We start from the raw sequence: 18,663 nt of genomic DNA, 5'->3' as shown, positions 1-18,663 counted from the left end.
AGGATTTACAGAAAAAAATACATTGTTAGTTGAAATGCCATAATCAGTGTCATTTCAACCAGTTCCCAAAAGGTTTTTTTTGATGAAGTTAATGTTCTGGTCACAACAACAGCCCCAGGGAACCCTACGGACTTGGGGAGGAGTGGATGGAAAGCTGCCTGATAGAAAAGGACCTTGGTGTACTGATGGACAGTCAGCTAAATATGAGCCAGCAGTGCGCACAGGTGGCTAAGAAGACCAATGGCATCCTGGCTTGTATCAGGAATGGTGTGGTGAGCAGGACCAGGGAAGTATTCCTGCCCCTGTACTCAGCATCCATCTCAAGTATTATATTCAGTTTCGGGCGCCTCAATATAGAAAGGACATTGAGGTGCTGGAGCAGGTCCAAAGAAGGGCAACAAGACTTGTGAAGGGCTTGGAGAATATGCCATACGAAGAACAACTGAAGGAAATGGGACTGTTTAGTCTGGGGAAAAAGAGGCTGAGAGGAGACCTTATTGCTCTCTTCCAGTATCTGAAAGGTGCCTACAGTAAGAGCGGGTTGGTTTCTTCTCACTGGTGACAGGTGACAGGATGAGGAGAAATGACCTCGAGTTGCATCAGGGGAGGTCTAGGTTGGATATAAGGAATAACTTCTTTACAGAAGGGGTTGTTAAGCACTGGAATAGGCTCCCCAGGGATGTGGTTGAGTCACCATCCCTGAATGTGTTTAAAAACTGTTTGGATTTGGTGCTCAGGGACATGATTTAGTGAAGGGTTGTTAGAGTTAGGGTAGTTTGGTTAGGTTGCAGTTGGACTTGATAATCTATAAGGTCATTTCCAACCTAAGCAAAGCTATGATTCAGAAACATTTAAGGAACTCACCTGTTTCATAGTTGAAATTATGCTTCTCTCCTGTATAGAAGCATTTGGGACTATTCTCTTAATGGGTTTATGTAGTATGAGGAACCTGTAGCGCAAAGGCAAGACGCGAAGATATTGTCCAATAAATATAAACATGTCCATGCATAAAATGTACTATGAAGTGTACTGTTCAAAAAATATCTCAGAATGAGTTCTGCAAAGTACTTTACTTCTTACTGTCAATTTGTGCTTAAATAGTATTTGTTCCTAGATATATTTTTATATTATTATCAGCTTCATTGAATATATACACAGAATTTTGTAGACAACACTTATCAAGAAGGTACGTACTCATAATTTAAATGAGGCATCATAAACACGTATTTTAGTTTCTCTGTATTCTATGAGGTGAAAATATGATGACAGAGGTCAAATTAGTCGAGCTGCAGAATGAGGCCTTGGTGAAATAAGAGCACTGCAATCCAGGGCTGCAGAGAAAGGAAACCCCCCAGAAATGATCTCTTTCATCTTCTTTGTATTCTGCCCCTGAAAAACAATAATAAAAAACAAAACAAACAAACAAAAAAAAAAAAAACAAAAAACCAGCATAACCAGCACTCCTTCCCTTACCGTTGCAGTGTTTTAGCCTTTGTTACCATTCCGATTCAGTGCTTGAGTTTAATTCAAGTTATCTGTTAACAAACTGTAGGTCTCTTTCAGATCTGGTATCTCAGTCTAAGATCCTTCCTTTAAGCTGTTTTTTCTATTCATTGGAAACCAACACAAGCTCCTTCACAGAATGACATGTTTCACTTGGCAGTTTAAGAATTTGTTAGGCAGATTTAAGATATTTTACTGCTTAGGGACATAGAATCAAAGTATTTATACTGGGGAAAATTATTTTTGACAGAATATGGTCTGAAAGAATACCACATTGCTCAGCATCTTCCTTCTGGCCTACAGTTTTTACAGCATAGTCCTCAGCAGAAGACTTTCAGCAATAGATGCTACCAAGGCTAAAAGGGTCTGACAAAAAAATGTGATGTGCAGTATTGCAAATGGTGGTCTTCTCTTACTTCTCCTATCTCCACAAGGATATATAGCTTTCATATTTCTAAAAGTTAGAAGAAAGCACTCTGCTTCCAATTTAAGAATTAGGCAGGGGGATTTTTGCATTAATCTCTGGTGTATTTTGGTATGTATTTGCAATCTTACAAAACTTGTTCAAAGGAAAAGTAGGACTGATGGAATTGTACTTCTGAATTTTTCATGATCATTTCTGCAGTTCTTCTCTGCCAAGGCACGCCACGGGATACAAAGAGTAATTTTCTGGTGTGCTCTGCTTTTGTTACTAGGTCAGTATTTCCAATTATGAGCTTGTCTGCGTCACTGGGAATTTCAGATAATTTCCTTAGAAGGAAACCTCTGACGTGCTTAAAGTTAGTTTATTCAGTAAAAAAAGCATCTGTACAGAAAAACTTATTGATTACTCTGAGGATGCGAATTAACCATTCCAAAGGTCTTTGTAGAGCAGAGCATATAACCTAAATCAGTAAATGAAGAGGATTCTGTGTTTGAATGTACATGCTATACGTGAATTGAGTGACTTCAGAAAGGAATCAGTGCTATTTAGAATATGCATTCACTATCTGGATTTTTTTCATCTTTCTTTCTCTTATCAAATCTTCTTCCTTTTCTCTGAAAAATTAAAAAATCCAAAATTGTAACGTACAGGAACAGATGAGACCTATTTTGTCTAATCTGAAATATCAGTAAATAATTTTGAAGTGTATCTAATTTATATATGTGTGTTTCTAATCTGTATATACATGAAAGAGCAGAGTTCTATGTTTCCTGATTCTTCTGTGACAGAAAGTTGGTGTTTGCTAAAAGAATTCTTATTTGATGTGAATTTATAGAAACTATATAAAGCAGGTATTTAATAGATCACAGCATTCTACTTTTAAACAGCTTTTGCTTACTCTCTTGGAAGACATTAAATGCAATGGGGAGAGGAAGAGTGCTTTGCTCGCATTAGGATTAAACTGCATTTACGAAGCTGTGTGGAAGTGGGCACCTTTGTGATTTGTTTTGTGCAAGTTACTGTGTTTCTTAGCCTTTCAGTGAATGAGACTTTAAAATGTAGAAAGAAGGAAAGAGGGAATTAATTGCAGAGCATTCGAACCTCACTTTTTAAAATATGTATTATTATTTTTGCTCTTTGTTTTTGTTTCCAGGTACAAGAAGACACATGAGACCCTGAGCCATGCAGGACAAAAAGCAACAGCAGCTATCAGCAACGTAGGAACTGCTATCAGCAAGAAGTTCGGAGATATGAGGTACAGAAGCTGCTGTTTCACTGTCCTTACTTTGAGGAGAAGCACCATAAAAGCCTTTCTTTCTGGTCTACATTAGTGTTCTTATATTTCAAGTAGTTGGAGTATTTTATAACTTTCATTGTTTTGAACCAAAAAGAAGGGGTAACAATGAATGAAGGTAACATTTTTACTTGACTCCTGCTTTTATCAGTAAACAAATAAATAATGCTTTTGGAACAACTTAGCACCTGGAGGAAATGTACAATAAAATGGAATAAAATACTGCAGTAAGATCTCTATTAACACAGTTTTACTCATACATGCATTGTGGACACAAAGACCATCTGAGAAAAACAAGCGTACTGTAGATATGTATGTGGAAAGATAAATAATAAAGAAATATTTCAGGCTATTTTTATCATCTCTTTCAGGATGTACAAAAGATGTAACAAAAGTAGTACCATATCCTGAGGATGGATTTTTATTATTTAGCAAACTCTTACTGCCTTGTTCATTTTTCCTTTTTTTTTTCTTTTTATTTCTTTTTTTATTTGATCTGTTTCATCATAGGAGACAGATAAACTATGATGGAAATAACGGAGATTGAGGGGAAGAATTACCACTGAAGTACTTAAATATCAGTCTTCATATATTGCTGTATCTTTGAAAGTATTAAACCTAAGGTTCCTCAGAATGAGAGCACAAAAGAAGAAATCGTAAACTGTAAATCAACACTTAAGTTTTCAGTTTGGCAGCAGGATTATAGAATTTCTTCTTGGGTGTTTGGTGGAGTTGATTTATTTTTTGTGATGAAATAAATGGACTTGAATGTTAGAATTAGGGTCTCATTTGTTAGTGATACTAGAGTACGTTTCTTGTCATTTTCACTGTATTAATTCATTTTACAGTACTTCAAATACTTTTTGGTTTTTTTATGCAATTTTTTTTTCCCCACTCATTTCTTAATCCGAATCTTCTGAAATCTTTAGTCATGTCTACCTCTTACATACAGCCAAACAAAACCTCTATGAAAGCACTACTGCTTTTCTAGGTGCAAGTTGAAAAAAAAGGAAAATCTTCATCACAGTATTATCCGCCTTACAATGTTTGTTTCCACATTAAAGTTGAAAATCTAGTCAGTGGCTTTGCAACTAGCTTATGAACATAAGCTAAGAGCTGTTTGACTTCATATACTTAAACATCTCTCAGTATATATGCCTGGTCTTCCTTTTCATGCTTCCTGGGTCTTCTGTATGAGAAATACTGAATATAGTCCTAATGTTGTCTTTTGTGTTATTCACAGTTTCCTGGGGTTTTATATTTTTTCTAGTCTCAGGCTTAGTTGTGTATGGTTTTTATTTTCACATTCTTTTTCTACCACTATTTACTCTTACTGCCCTTCCTTCTTTCATAGTTGTATTGTGTATATTTGAGAAATTCATGACAAGGAGTTTGTGTGCCATGTGGCACGCACATCCTATGTTCTTTCCTCACACTTACTTACGTAACAGAGACAAAGCCAGTGCTTGGTGAACAGTGCTGCTGCTTTAGTGCTTTGGGTCCTTACAGCAGGCAGCAGGGATCAGAGTTGATGTGCACACTGGTTCCTGATGGTAGATGGAAGGATGATCAACAATTCAGTACTTTTTAGGTCCTGTTACTGTGCTTTGTGTAGGGTGGGAAATTGCTGCAAATGCAGAAATGTCTTCACTGTAATAGAGCATGTTTTTCTTTTAATATTGCCTTTAATTACTGACTGCTATCAAATTAGTTTCTATTCCCTGTCAGTACCAACCCCCCACCCCATGGTGATTGTGCTTCTGACTAACACTTGGAAAGCAGATGGGTGGTATTTATCTCATTAGCCCTTTAGCCAAGAGGCTGAGTCCGTAAGCATTTGAATTAATCTATAAGCTTGGTTCTAGTAGATTTCTGTGATAAAAAGCATTATCTCAAATGTGGTTGGGAAATTTTTAGGAAAATATGAACTTATCAGCTTTGCCATTTTTTAATTTTTACTTATCTATTTATTTATTTTTGTGGAGGCATGCTGTTTTTGTTTTCTAGGCACATGACAATGAAGAAGCAAGAACCAGAGCCAGTGCCCCCTACTTACATGAAGCATGGCATGAATCGGGCATGCTACATTTGCTGAACACCCTAAATCTGGAATAACTATGTGCTTACTCCAGCAATGAAGCTGGCATAAGATACATCTCTGGGTGGGGTCGCACTGTAAACCTTACCACTTAAATGGCCTGGTTTAAAAATATTTTTTCCTACTCTAGTGCTGGCTATGGTTGGAGGAATAAGCTGTAAGAAGGCATGTATTCATTGTTTCACTCTTCGCTTTTTCTTTTTCTTTCTTTCTTTTTTTTTTTTTTTTTGCTAATCCAAATCATTTTATTTCATGCATTGCCCTCATTACCCTTCCTATAATGCTGATTTAAACACACATTAGACTCTGGCTTAATTCTGTTGCTTAGGCATTAAGGCTGATGCTTAAGGCAGTGGCATCCAGATGCAAATCCCGGTTCTGCTTTCATTCAGCATGGACACTTGAAACTGCTTTATAAAATCTAGATAATCATTGTAATTCCCCGTATGTTCTGGAGTCTGGTGTTTTTGTTCTTTACTCCATCTGTGGCAATGGTGATTTTGAATGGTCTTATAGTCAGCCTGTTGCCACCAGATTTTCTTACCACTTCACCTCCATCTCATATTATTTCTGTTAACGTTTTCTGACATGGAGGAGGAAGGCAGTGGAGAAGAGGGGAGTTCCAGGCCTCTTACAGAGCAGTAATGTGCTTCTGAGAGATCTAGGTCCAGACACTTGGGTATTTCAAAGTCTCTTGCCATGTTGAGCAGAGATGTGATATGGGGCTGAGAGGCTTTACTCCCTGCTTCTTTGCATACTGGCAGTGTTTGGATCATCTCCTGCAATACTATTGGGCTGCTCCGCAGCTGTCTCTGTGGATCTCAGTTTCAGCTCTGCTCATGGCTTTTATGGAAATTGTCATACCAAGTGGGATGATTTGTTTGTTTTGTTTGTTTATTTTAAAAGAAAAACAACAAGATGCAGTAAGGAAACTGCAAACATTTTGATACTATATGTACACAATGTACTACATACGTTGCTATACAAGAAAATCTGTTTGACAGTCAAACTAACAAAGGCATGCATGAAGATTAGGATAGCAGCAGTTATACTGCTTATACATCCTTCATTCAGCTGTCTCATACATTCTCTTTAATTATATGATCACGTGGAGGCCTTTCAAATTCAGTTCTTGGGATAAGCCTACTCTGGAGATGAATGAGGGTAGTATGATACCTTATTCCAGAAGCTGAAAGACGCACGTGGAAGAGTGCAGGCAGAGAGAGGTTTGTGGCATGATGAGGGCAGATGATATTCCCCTCAGAGATGACGAGATGCTAGGAGAAAGCATTAATCTGTTACTTTTTAAGCATCTAGATGATAGCACATTGACAATATCAAAAATGTGTTTGTCAAGAAAATTGCCTTAAATGGCACCATGAGCTGTCATAGAGGATGAATTAGGGGCAGAGTTTGTGATGGAACCTGAATTATATAAGGCTCTGCCTACTCTTTTCACAGTCCTCTAAGTGAGATAAAGAAGTATCGCTCAGGTGTTACTTCTTTAACAGGAAGAGGGCATAGGGAGTTGACAATTACATTCAAGGAATAGATGTCAGAAGTTCATCGTAGCACAGGATTTAGCAGGCTTCTGTCCTGAGTCTGTTACACTTCAGCAATTCCACTGCTGACTTAGATGATGGCATCATGTGTGCACATAAACCACCTAGGTGACTGCAGTGGGAGGGAATGCAGGCTCTTTAGACAGCAAGATTAGAATTCAAAATGAGATGTTAAAATAAAATCTGATGAAAGGAAGAGTAAAGTGCTGCACTAACAGATGATAAAAAATAAAAAATCAAATGCAGAGATGGTTAGTACAGAGCAGCCAGCTGATCAGATCTACAGTTAAGGTAAGGACTTGGCTAGTGACTCGCAAATGCAGCACGAGTCCAAGCTGTGATGCTACTTCTGCTAGTCTAAGCTTAATTCCAGCATTTGCTGCAAGAGTGCTGTATATCCAAGATTTGAGAGGGAGTTGCGCTGATCAGCTCAGATGGGGCTTCAGCTGAAGTATTTGTGTCAGTTCAGGGTGTACAAGTGAACTGGCATAAACGTGGAGGAGAATCGGAACAATTATCAGTGCTTCAGTGGGGCTGAATGACAAAAAGAGAAAAGATGAGAGATGCAGATAAATCCATGTATTTTTGAGAAGTGCAAGTATACGAGATAATAAGCCCTGTAAACATCATTGAAGAAATCCTTGCTTTTCTTCAGAACGAGGTGTGAATAGTGTGCAGTTAATAATATGTCACGCCGCACACTGGAAAAAGATGTCAAGAGAGTAACCACTGAAGTGATGTTCATTAAACGTGTATCACCTCTCTGGCTCCCTGTGGGATGCAGGTGTTCCCTTGGAGTGTCTGTAATTAAAGGCAGCATCAGTAATATACTGATGAAGGAGAGGCAGTCCGCCTCATTGTTTCTCAACTTCTGAACCGTAATGACATCCTTTAAATATCATATATCAGTGTGACTCTCCTCGTTCTACTGCCTTAATTAAGTTTCCTGTGAGCTGGAAAGCAGTGTCAAAGTGTTTCAAGTGGTATTTTAAACAGGGAAGAAGTATTTTAGAAAATGTCAATTTAGGAATTAAAAAGCTCTCTATTTTTGTACCCGCCTCAACTTAGAGATGATTAAGAAATCCCAAAAGAGGCAAAGAAAAACAAGTATTTGCTGCTCTACATGTAAATTTCAAACTAGCCTGTATTTCCTCTTTAATGAAGTAAAGGTAGGACTTGGGGAGGGAAGCCAGATAGCGTTGGTTAAACCTGATCTAAGAGTGAGGATGCAAAGTTTAGCAGGCACAACTTCTCCTTGCTGTACGCAGTGTGTCACTTGTGTGGTGTGAAAATTCTTGTGTTGAAGGAATGTAAGCTGATCCACAGTGTGAATTCTAACATCGAGATTTGAATGAAGATGATTTTTTTTTCCCTTGGGCACTTTGGCATGCTGTAGATATATATATGTATATTTTTACTGCATCTTTGTAATACTTCTAACTTTTGCTTTTCTTTTCTTGTGCATCCACCAAAGATCACATTCTATTAGGTAAGACTTTATTCCTTGAATGGTGCCTCTATATTTAGCAGGATTTGTTTTATGGAAGGTAACACAGTAACCTCTTTCTTTTCAGCATTGATGTGTATTCTAAAAATTTAGCTACATGAAGTGTAATGCCTCATTTATAAAGCATAGTTTGTGTAATGAGGAAAGGACTGGACTAAGTGCCTAGAGTGAGTTTGCCTTGCACTTAAGTAGTTTTGTCTTAAATTCAAATAATGAATGCATTAAAAAATGCTGCTCTTGGGAAAACCTACTGTTATGTAATTCCATTCCCCTAACTGTCTTTTTCTGTCAGAGGTTAGAACATAAACAGCAAACATCAGCTCAGCCAGCAGAGTATTATGAAGATTCATTAAAAAAAAAAATAAAAAATTACCGTCTCATCAATAATGTAAAACTGTGTTAGCCATGAAGTGTGCATGCTGACTGTTTAAAAGTCTGTAGTCGAAAATTTCCAAAGGTAAGACAAGTTCTTAACCTAATTAGTAAAACAGGGTCTTTATCTTCTTTGGAGCTTGAATATTTTGATGCTTCAAAGCACTTCAGCATACGATGAATAATGTTTGTTGAGAGATTCCGTAAGCAGTTGGCTTGACGTCAGCTCCACCCAACAGAGGGGCTCTGCACAGCCATGAGTCCCCACAGTCTGTCCGGCCTTGTAGCATTGCCAGTGCATGGGGCAGCTCAATAAGACCTTCTCTATCCAGCCAAATGTCATCCAAATGTGGGCTCTTCACTGTGAAAACTTCAAAATGTGATATAAATTGACCTTTCTGCCTCACTCTGATTTGAAACCAAAATTAGTACCTAGCAGTCTTTGTCATGAAAGATCTCTGTTCCTTTTGCTTCTGCATTGAACCCCTGAAATCTCTCACCATCACTGACATGAGTGCCTTTAGAAAAGCTTTCTGTTTGAGGCTTCTGGTAAAACGTGAACGTGTCACTGTTCCTGTAACTTGCATCTTCACCTCTTTAAAGAAAATAAAAGATCAACTCAGTAAAATACACACTTAGTATTCAGATTGTCTGTCACATGCCATCTCTCTGCTGTGCAAATTTAATTAGGCGCAATGTAATCTTCTTATTCTGAGCTTTGAAATGTTTTGCTACTAGAAGAAGAGCAATCTATGCTGAAATACTTCCAAATGCTTATTTTCTTCCAGTTTGTCATGTGTTACGAGACTAACATGGCAAACACGCTTTTTCCAATTAACTAGAATTGTTAAAGATCTGCACTACTGAAGTGTTTGGGCCAATCTTTCATAAATCTGAAAAATGATGTGAAAAATTGAACATGAAAACTCTGTATTATCTGCTATCAGTTCTTGTCTAACCGAGTTGAGCAAAGCCTTGAAATACTTACAGCAGAAATGGTTTATGTGATTCTCATTGTCTCTCCTTGCCAAACTGTTCTTCCCCCCACACCTATTTTTGAATCTGGAAAAAAATGGCTTTTGTCTATTTATGGACACAGTATCTCTCTGAATTTGTATGGCTTAGAAAAAATGTGCTGCTTATATGTGAGTGCTCTCTTTTTGTTTTTAATGCTATAATCACGCTTTACTTGTTTGCAGCCATATATTGGTGTGCCATAAAACTCTTTTCAATCAGACCAAGCTGCTGCTGTCAGGCAACACTGAAAGTAACCATACATGGATTTTTGAAACAATACATACTTCTGCTATGTGCAACTTAATCATAATGTTCAGATGCAAATGTAATTTTGAACAGTTCTTGCACTTCAAATAGAGAATATTCAGAACAGGCTTGATGCTTCCCAGCAGATATTGTAACAGCAGAGCTGACCTTGGTGGCCCAGCTGGGAGACTGTGGCTAGTTAACTCAAGAAGTTGGGATGAGCAGCCAGCTGCAGGGATAGAGGTATAGAAGAGGATCTTTGAGTGTTCTGGAGAACACATCCTCTGTCTTCCAACCTTCCAATACGTGTGCTGCTGGGAAGTCTGAGGACGGAAGAAGAAAGTGTGGCATGTAGAAGTGGGATGGAAGCTGTGGAGAACAGTGCTTTCTACACTTAGTGATGTTGAGGTGTGAAGGAAAGGGTGAAGTGTCTCAGAGAAATAGGGACATGAACTGCTGCAGCTGTGATGGTTGTCTCTGTTGAAGTAACCTCTTGTTTAGTTAGCTTTTTGTGCATGAAGCTCTGAAAACTGGGAGATTGTGTTGGCTATTTGGCCCATATGCATCGTACATGCAGCAAAGCAAGGCAGCTGCCTGCTTACCAACTGCTTTGAATGAGTTCAGGCTCACAAACCTGAGGTGTATTCACCTAATACAGAGTGTATTATCTGTGATCGAGGAATATGAAGATGCTCTCTGTTCTTCTGTCATGTTGTATGTTTTTGTAGGTAGCAGGGTTCTATATCCTTTAAATCGTATTGCCAGAGTATGTTCTACATCATTTTTTGAACCTTATGTAACGGCTGTTCAGCTGACAGGAGAGTGTGATGGTAAGATCTTCAGTGACAAAAGTGAACTGGATTTCAGGTGAGTTTGACAGGCTGTTGCCATCAGGAATGGAGTATCATTACTCTTATATTAACTTGCACTATAAATATGCGTTCAAGATATAAAAATGGTGTGTTATAATCATGTTGCAAACACAATTTTACAGCTTTTTTCTTATCTTTTGCTATCATCCCACAGCTATTCTATTCGTCATTCCATAAGCATGCCTGCAATGAGGTAATATTCTACTCATATTGTACTTTCTATGTTGATGTTCAATATTGTAATGAGGAGGGATTTGCATATTTTGATCGTAATCCTGCAGTTTTTAGTCAGATGACTTCAATCAATTAAGGCTATTCATGTAGATAAGGACCACAGGACTGGCCATCTGTGGTTTTGTTGTTAGTTGGTTTTGTTTTTTTTTAATTGCATTAACTCTTTAACCTCTGGTTCAATCTTTTGAGTAAAGGAAGCAGTTCTGAAATGTATTTGAGTGGTTGAATGTTATCAGATTTGTATTACTGAACCTGAAAATCATTTGCTTTGCTGTCTCCAGAACATCATCCAAAGCCCATTAATGTCAGAAATGCTTTGCACTCCCTTTGGATCATGCACCTATGCAAGGATTTTATGAGCGCTTTTGTATTTGAAGCACTGTAATCGTGCTTCACTTGACTTGCCAAATATCAATGTCTCTTGAAGTAAAAGTCTTAATGTTTTCAGTAAAATTAGGATCTATTTTTCTTTTTACTCTCTCAGTCTCTAAATATATTAATATTGCTGCTCCCTACCAAGCATGTGGGGAAAACTCAGTATACCACAGTAGGTGAAAAAAACCTAAGAACTAAATCATTAAGTAACTGCTTCATTATGCTGTACTGGGCAAGGGAGTTCCTATTACCTCTTTGTTTTGTACTCCCTTTACTAAACAAGAGAAACCCTGCTGAACAACAGTGGAGGCTCTTCGCTAATAATGAAGCACAAAGCATGCTATAATTGAGCTTGCCGTTGTCAAGCAAGGAGCAGAAAAGCAGAAGGGAATATTAGACTGTAAACTCCCTTTACCCACTGTCGATTTGTCCAAGTCTTTTGTACTGACTGAACCACTAGAGGAGGAGACAAGCTTTTGTACTTCAGCTTGTTTAGTTCTAGTACGTATTTCCACATGGAATAGAAGATGGATTTTTCAGCAGTGGGGAAGCTGCTGGTAAGAGGAGGAAAGAGACATCTTTCTAAGCAACTAAAGAGCACTTTGGGTATGGATCTCAATGGGGATCCGTACTCTCACTTTAGAACACAATGATTCAGAAAACAGTCAAACCAGTCACTAGTTTACTAGGGAGGTTCAACTTTTGCAAATTGGTAGCTAAAAAATACTCACCTATTACCTTAATTGGATTTGATTTACAGTTGGGCAAGTGATTGTTCATACCCTACCAGTCTATAGCCCTGTGCTGCCAGCCAGTCTTCACTCTTTCCTACCATTGTTGCCTGGTGAAAATTAATGAAATTCAAAGTTACCTCATTAAGTTTGCAATTGACTCTCCTTCCTTCAACTTACTTTTTCTCTTAGGAATTCTCCCACTTTCAAATCATTTGAAGAGAAGGTTGAGACCACTGTCACAAGCCTTAAGGTAATGATTAGAGGCTGAGTTACGTGGCCGCGTTTGAAATGTATCTATCATGCTTAAAGACATCTCTCTCATTTGTGTGGGAAACTGATTGAATGTGCTGTTTCATCAAGAATTTCATGGAACTGCAAGAGTACTAATAGATAATGAAGACAATATGCAGAAACAAATAGTCTTTCTCTGTTTCAGTACTACAAAATTACTTCTGTTGTCTACCAAAGTAAACAAGTGGTCTCAAAAATATAAGAAAATATGGTTGTATCGAGGTGTAGAGATACGTCAGGTGTGACCATGTGATTACTCTGCATGAGACAGAGCCATATGGAGTCACAAGGTCAGATTTCGAAAGTGATATGGTCTTAAGAACTTTGTGCTGTGCCCTGCCAGACAAACACAGCTTTTTGCCTATATAGTGAACTCAAGTCCTTTCAGCATTAGAGACCCACTTGCCAAGTGCTTGCATGCTCAGCTGGTGAGGGTTGCCATGTAACTGGTTTAAGTCACGCCACCTGTGTGGGTCTCAATGGTGAAGCAGTCTTTCCTTGAAACAGTTCTTCATTTCCTCTCTAATTTCAATGTTTTGTCTGAATTTAAATTTTCAAAACTAATATATATATATATATATATATGTATATTTGCTGTTAGATGATCTGATGACAAAGTTATCAGTCACCACTAATAACACTTGCTAAGGTAGGAGAGCAAATGGCCAATTTGCAGTGAGCTAATCTTTTCAGCATGAAAAATGAGAACAAGAGGTTTCTTGTTCAGAGGTGTCTTCAGATGGTTCTTTCTCATCTGACAAAGTGTGCCAATAAAGTGGCGTTTTACTGCTATAGAATGATTCCAACATATTCTAAGTACAGTCCATTAGTGGGTAAGGGCAAAATTTAGTACCTTTTTTTAGGTGGAACTGACTATACTGGATTCATGTCAATGGACATTAAAACTTATAAAACTTTAAAGTGCAAGAAGGTGCCCTTCCACTTGGGACAGGCATTCCTTCTTACATAAAATGCAGATTGCCACTAGAATTGAAGCAGCAGTTGCACGAGGAAGGTCTGTTTTTTTTCCATACCATTGTGAAAACCTACAGCGGGTAATATTTTCCAGGCAGGTCTGAGAAATGTATGGAGTTCTAGGGAGAATTATTTAGTTTTATTTTTCTAAATCAGCTTGTGCATCAAAGGATGCTGAACTGCACTATCATTTTCAGCTTTTACCTGTTCACGTTTATTTAGAGTGAGGCTGCTCTGACAGCTTTAAATTATGGTAGTGTAGGTAGTGATTTCATCTCCATTGCATCTTGTCAGTGATGGAAATTTTCACAGGTGGGAGGCAGCATCCCAAGGAAGTCTAGTGGCAGAGCTAGAACAGGATGTTGACTTCCATAGCCTCAGCTCAGGGCTTTGTACACCTTCCTGTTTGTTCTTTCACCTGCTGCAAATGCTTTTTATGCTCACTGTCTCTGTCAGAGAAATTGTTCCTCAGTGGGATGCCACAGCTTGAAAGGTCTGAATTCCTGGTTGTTGATGTCAAATGTTCCACTTGCTTATGTTTTCATGTTCCTTCTACCTCTGCCCATTTAGATAGATCCTCATTGGAACACCGGAGGTCTGAAATGGATTATTTTTTTTTGTTTGTATCCTGCCATTCAATAGTTAGAAGAAACTACATGGTAGAAACACAATGCTTTTTTGAACCTACTAAACCTACTCACAGGGCTTTTAGTCTTGTCAGTATGTCTAGCTCCTAGGCTTGCATTTGGCCTCCTGTAGTCTCTATAAACTCATTTGTCCTACAGCTATGGCTAACCTGAGAGGGACAGATTAAAGCCTTTTTGCCAGGACAAAAAGTCGAGTCCAAAATCAGCTTCCACATCCCATGCAGTGTTAATTGCCCAACTTTATTGGAATACCCTCTGACGTTGTCTGAAATATTTTCTGTCTATATTCTCTTTCTCTCTTTAATTTCTTTGTGCAAATGTAGGAAGGGAGCTGCAGTTGTGGCCCTAGAGTGCCACTAAAACTGGCTGAAGACAGCTGGGAATGTCTCAGCATAGTTCTTCCTTTTCCCTGACCCTTTTGAAGCTTGCAAGACTAGAAAGGCCTACGGTAGGAAAACTATATGCTGTTCCTTTGATTCTAGGGACCTGTTGTGTTCTGAAAAAGTGAAGAATTTCCCAGAGAGGCTTCTGACCACAGACAGTAGCAGCGTTAGTTTTTCTTAATTATTTATTTGTGTTTTTCATATAAGGTACAGAATCAATGGTCCTGCAGTGTTCTGTAACCAATAAAAACTGATTTTCAGCTTTCATTCATTTCAAAGTCAAATTTTAAATTAGATTTTGTTTGCTCTTCAGGTTAAATTTTGGGTTTCAGCTTTCTTAGGGAAATGTATTAGTTCACTTTCCCCTGAGGATTGACAGGATCTGAGTGCCTGACTTATAAACTCTTCTGAAAATCAGAACACTGCTGAACTGTTCCTTGGCAGAAGCATTTAGTAAAGCGACTCACATTATTCTTGTTTTCTCATGGAAGAGTAGGCAGAGAAGCAAACAGCAAAAAAACCTGCATTTGTGATTATTATTTTTATGTGCCTCAGTTCAGATGCAGCTGATCCAAATTATTTGAAACAGTGCAGCAGCAGTCTTTACCTACATACCCACTCTGATCAGTTTGAATCAACATCCTTGTGGAGACTTTAAATTGGGAAACGAAGTCATAAGCTTTGCAGTGAAAACTAAATAATAGCTTTACTAGGCAGTTGCGGCCTTTTCCTTGCAAGTTCTGGACTAACCAGCAAATAATATATAACACATTTAGCTATATATACATATATATATATATATTATATATATATATAGTACTGTTACTTACAAAAATTTGTGATAAACTGCTATCTTCTAGTAGGCTCTGCTGACTTACAGAATGGATACAGACTTCTACCTCGAGACAGGAGCTTTTAGTAAGTGTGTCTCAAACTGTCAGAGCACAAATCCAATGTTTTGCTACATTGTTTTATTGAACTTTCAAGCTAGGCAAGCTCCTGTGCTTGCTGATAAAACAAAGGATTATGTAGGATTAACCCTTTGGAAACTTAGGACACAGTGTTCATTTGATTAAAGTAATCTTCCTAAGCATTTGGTGACTGGCGAGCTGGAAAAATACCAGCTTTTCTTTAATTCCTGTTGCAGTTCTGGGATGGAGTAAGAAAGTTTTGCCCTATTTTCAGACTTGAATCAGCTTAAAGCAGGCATATCAGCAAGGCAAACCACAAAAGAATATTCTCTTAGCAAGACTACCCTCTAAATGAGCTTTGTCTCCTCTTACAGTCTTGGCCACTTCCAAATCTTTGGATAAAGTTTGTTGTTTTTTTTTTTTTTTTTTCTTGATTAGGAAAACTCTATTTCAGACTTTAAGTGATGCTGTGTTTTAGTACTTATATTTACAAATTCAGCAAACTGTAGCTTTTTGAAAGTAGATGACATGCGCGCAGTCATGTGTTCCGTTAATGTAACTGGATATTTTTTCTCCCAGGAAAATGTGGTGGGCAGTTTTACATATCAGTACTAGATACCTACAGGCATTGAAAGGGAGGCAAGTGATTAGTTTGGTCACTTGGTTACAAAATTCCTTCTGTAGTCCAAAATTACCCTAAGGTTCACGTAGCGGAGAGAAGTTATGTTACCAATGCATGGGGATGGGCCTCTTAACTCAGCAAAAATACCAGCTCATTTCAGTGCCCATCGGTCTGTGTAGAACTGGAAAAACAGAGAAACAAGCATGAGGTACTCATGTAAAGAACCACATTAAGTTCACTGGCGGGATATATGATCCTAACTGGAATCTACCTCGGGGTCAATTACTTTATCATGAATTCCACAGGCAGGTTTACCATTCTGATTGAGAAGTTTAAAAACTGCAGAAGGGGATACTTTGATTATTTGTGTAACTTTTGCTCTTTAAAAATCACTACCACCATCACGCTCTGCCTGCTTTGAACAGTTCTCAGCTCTGTGGCCAAGGATGGGACTTGCTGCAGTGTGAGTAAAGGAACTTCTATTCTCTTTCTTTGCCTTATTACAGACCAAGGTTGGTGGAACAAGCCACACTGGGGGCAGTTTTGAAGAAGTTCTCAGCTCCACAGCTCATGCCAGTGCTCAGAGCTCTCTGGCTGGCACCCGACTTCCTGAGAGTGAAGAGGAGCTTCAATGTTAGGCTGAAGGCCTCGCTCAGAGACTTACCCAGGCCATGGTTTCTGGACCTCCCTCAACAACCAACATGTGCGACAAAGTTTTGTGGGTTTTGGAAAACTGCCTCCCTGGCCTCGTGCTGGAGAAAAGTTTCCTCTCTGTATTTGCATTTTGGATATGCTATTTTATCATCAGGTATTTTGTATGCTATAGGAACCACATGCCAGTAAATGAGTCATAGATCTCTATGTTCTGTAACATTGTGACCAAAAGAAGTTTCATTTTCACCTAACTTCTCTCCAGAAATCTCCCCATCTCTCTTACTTCTTTCAGTTTAAAGTTTTCTATCTCTTGGTTTCCAGCTCCTCTATCAGTGCTACAGCAGACAGATGGACCTTGAGATTTCTGCTGCCAGCAATAGTCCATACACCAGCTGTCTACCAGCCATACCAGGTGCCCTTCGATCTGGGGTGTCTGTACATGATTTATTTCCCAGTGAAATTAAAATAACTTACTGTCACCCAAGAAAAGCTTTTTTCTCCTTCACTGATATGGTCTGGCATTGCCCTCCAGTTTGTTAGTCAGCAGAGTTAAGAAGGACAGGAAGAGACACTTCGTTATTCATATAGAAACTAAGCTGATCACAGCTGCCCATTTAAGCTGATCATTGTAGCTGGAATGGCTTCAGTTTAAAAATATGTTCCATGGCTTGCTCTCTGTGGTTTGATAAGATTCAAAAGCATAAGCTAATTAAAAAGGGAAGTGGGGGGGGAGGGGGAAGCCTCCAATAATGTTGCCTCCATATCTTCCCTTCAAAAAGAAGGGAAGGTAAATTATTATGACTGAACAGCACGAGTTTCAGTCAAGATACAGCCTTATGCAAAAGAATAAATTCCAGCAACTGATTAAAGATGTGCCATAAGATAGAGAGCTCATGCCTTCAGTCCACATTTCAGAGCTGCTAGCTTGAATTTCATTTCTTACACACGATGAGTAGGTATTTCTTGTCCCAAATTTTGTCCTTCTTTCTGGGGCATCCCAACTGCATTCTATCTACTTAATCACCGAGAGCCAGTCATCTCTCTGAGCTTTGATTCAGCATGTTTTCTTGCATCTTCTTAACATTTCTTCAAGAAAAGAGCAGCACACTTGTGGCGGTATCTTGCTGTCTTAATGAGCACTTGTCAGTCTGCATGTTGCATTGCTCAGTTCACCAGACTGAGATGAGCACAGCTTCATCAAAAGGATAAACAAAATGGGAAACAGTCTGGCTACTTTCAAAATGGATGCTTGTTTTGAGCTTAAGCCAAAACTTCAGATCAGCGTTAGTGAGCTTGATGTTACAGACTGCCTAAAATCTTGTGAGAAAGCTTGGCTTTATGTGATTTTTTTTTCCATTGTGGCTTTTGTTATAGTTTTGACAGCTAGAAATCCTTTAACTTCTGTCTGGTAGAACATTATGAACTTTGGACACTTATCTCAAATGCCTCTTCAATGTGATTTTTAGCATGGAAGCAAATTGAATTAGGTTTCCAGTACAGTTCTGTGATAGGTTGCTAGCTTATTTTGCAGTGGTTTTGTGCATAAACATGAATTAATTTAAGTATTAATGGTCATTTAGTTTGTGTAAATGATGTCATTGATATTCTTATTAAAAATAAATTTCTCTTACTCTTTTACTCGGTGATGTTTTCTCTTTAATTCCCTTTATTCACCAGCAACACCATATATCCCTTGTCTAAGCCTTGCTATTGCAGGAGGGCATTGAGGTATGCTGTGAGTTTATCAGCCATCTTCCTAATTGTTATATGTCTACTTTCTTCCAAGTCTGAAATTCTCCACGGAAATCTGTGGCCCAGGTTTTGAAAATTTTGCTATCTGAAGGACAGAATGGTTGAAAGCATTCAGTAAAGATGAACTATTTGGCAGAGAGCATCTGAAAATATTAACCTTTTGAATAGGGTCAAAAGGTATACCAAGGTT

At 38.4% G+C, this 18,663-nt stretch overlaps 1 protein-coding gene across 3 annotated transcripts in view; it reads left to right on the top strand.

Moving 5' to 3' along the window:
* Window positions 1-18,359, top strand: part of TPD52L1 (TPD52 like 1) — a 51,286-nt gene extending 32,927 nt beyond the window's left edge. The window contains exons 4-8 of one of the 3 annotated variants that reach the window (XM_085217376.1): window positions 3,081-3,182; window positions 8,356-8,370; window positions 11,050-11,088; window positions 12,428-12,488; window positions 16,574-16,840. In XM_085217376.1, coding sequence (XP_085073502.1) covers window positions 3,081-3,182; window positions 8,356-8,370; window positions 11,050-11,088; window positions 12,428-12,488; window positions 16,574-16,705 — 349 coding nt within the window. In that variant the 3' untranslated portion in view covers window positions 16,706-16,840. Of the gene's footprint in view, window positions 1-3,080; window positions 3,183-8,355; window positions 8,371-11,049; window positions 11,089-12,427; window positions 12,489-16,573 lie in introns of all 3 variants that reach the window. The other 2 variants (XM_085217377.1, XM_085217375.1) reach the window with 2 other exon arrangements.
* The last annotated feature ends 304 nt before the right edge of the window (window positions 18,360-18,663 follow it).

Source organism: Meleagris gallopavo, chromosome 2, assembly GCF_905368555.1.
Source record: "Meleagris gallopavo chromosome 2, MGAL_WU_HG_1.1, whole genome shotgun sequence".
NCBI lineage: Eukaryota > Metazoa > Chordata > Aves > Galliformes > Phasianidae > Meleagris > Meleagris gallopavo.
This window is presented reverse-complemented; position numbering and strand designations above follow the sequence as displayed.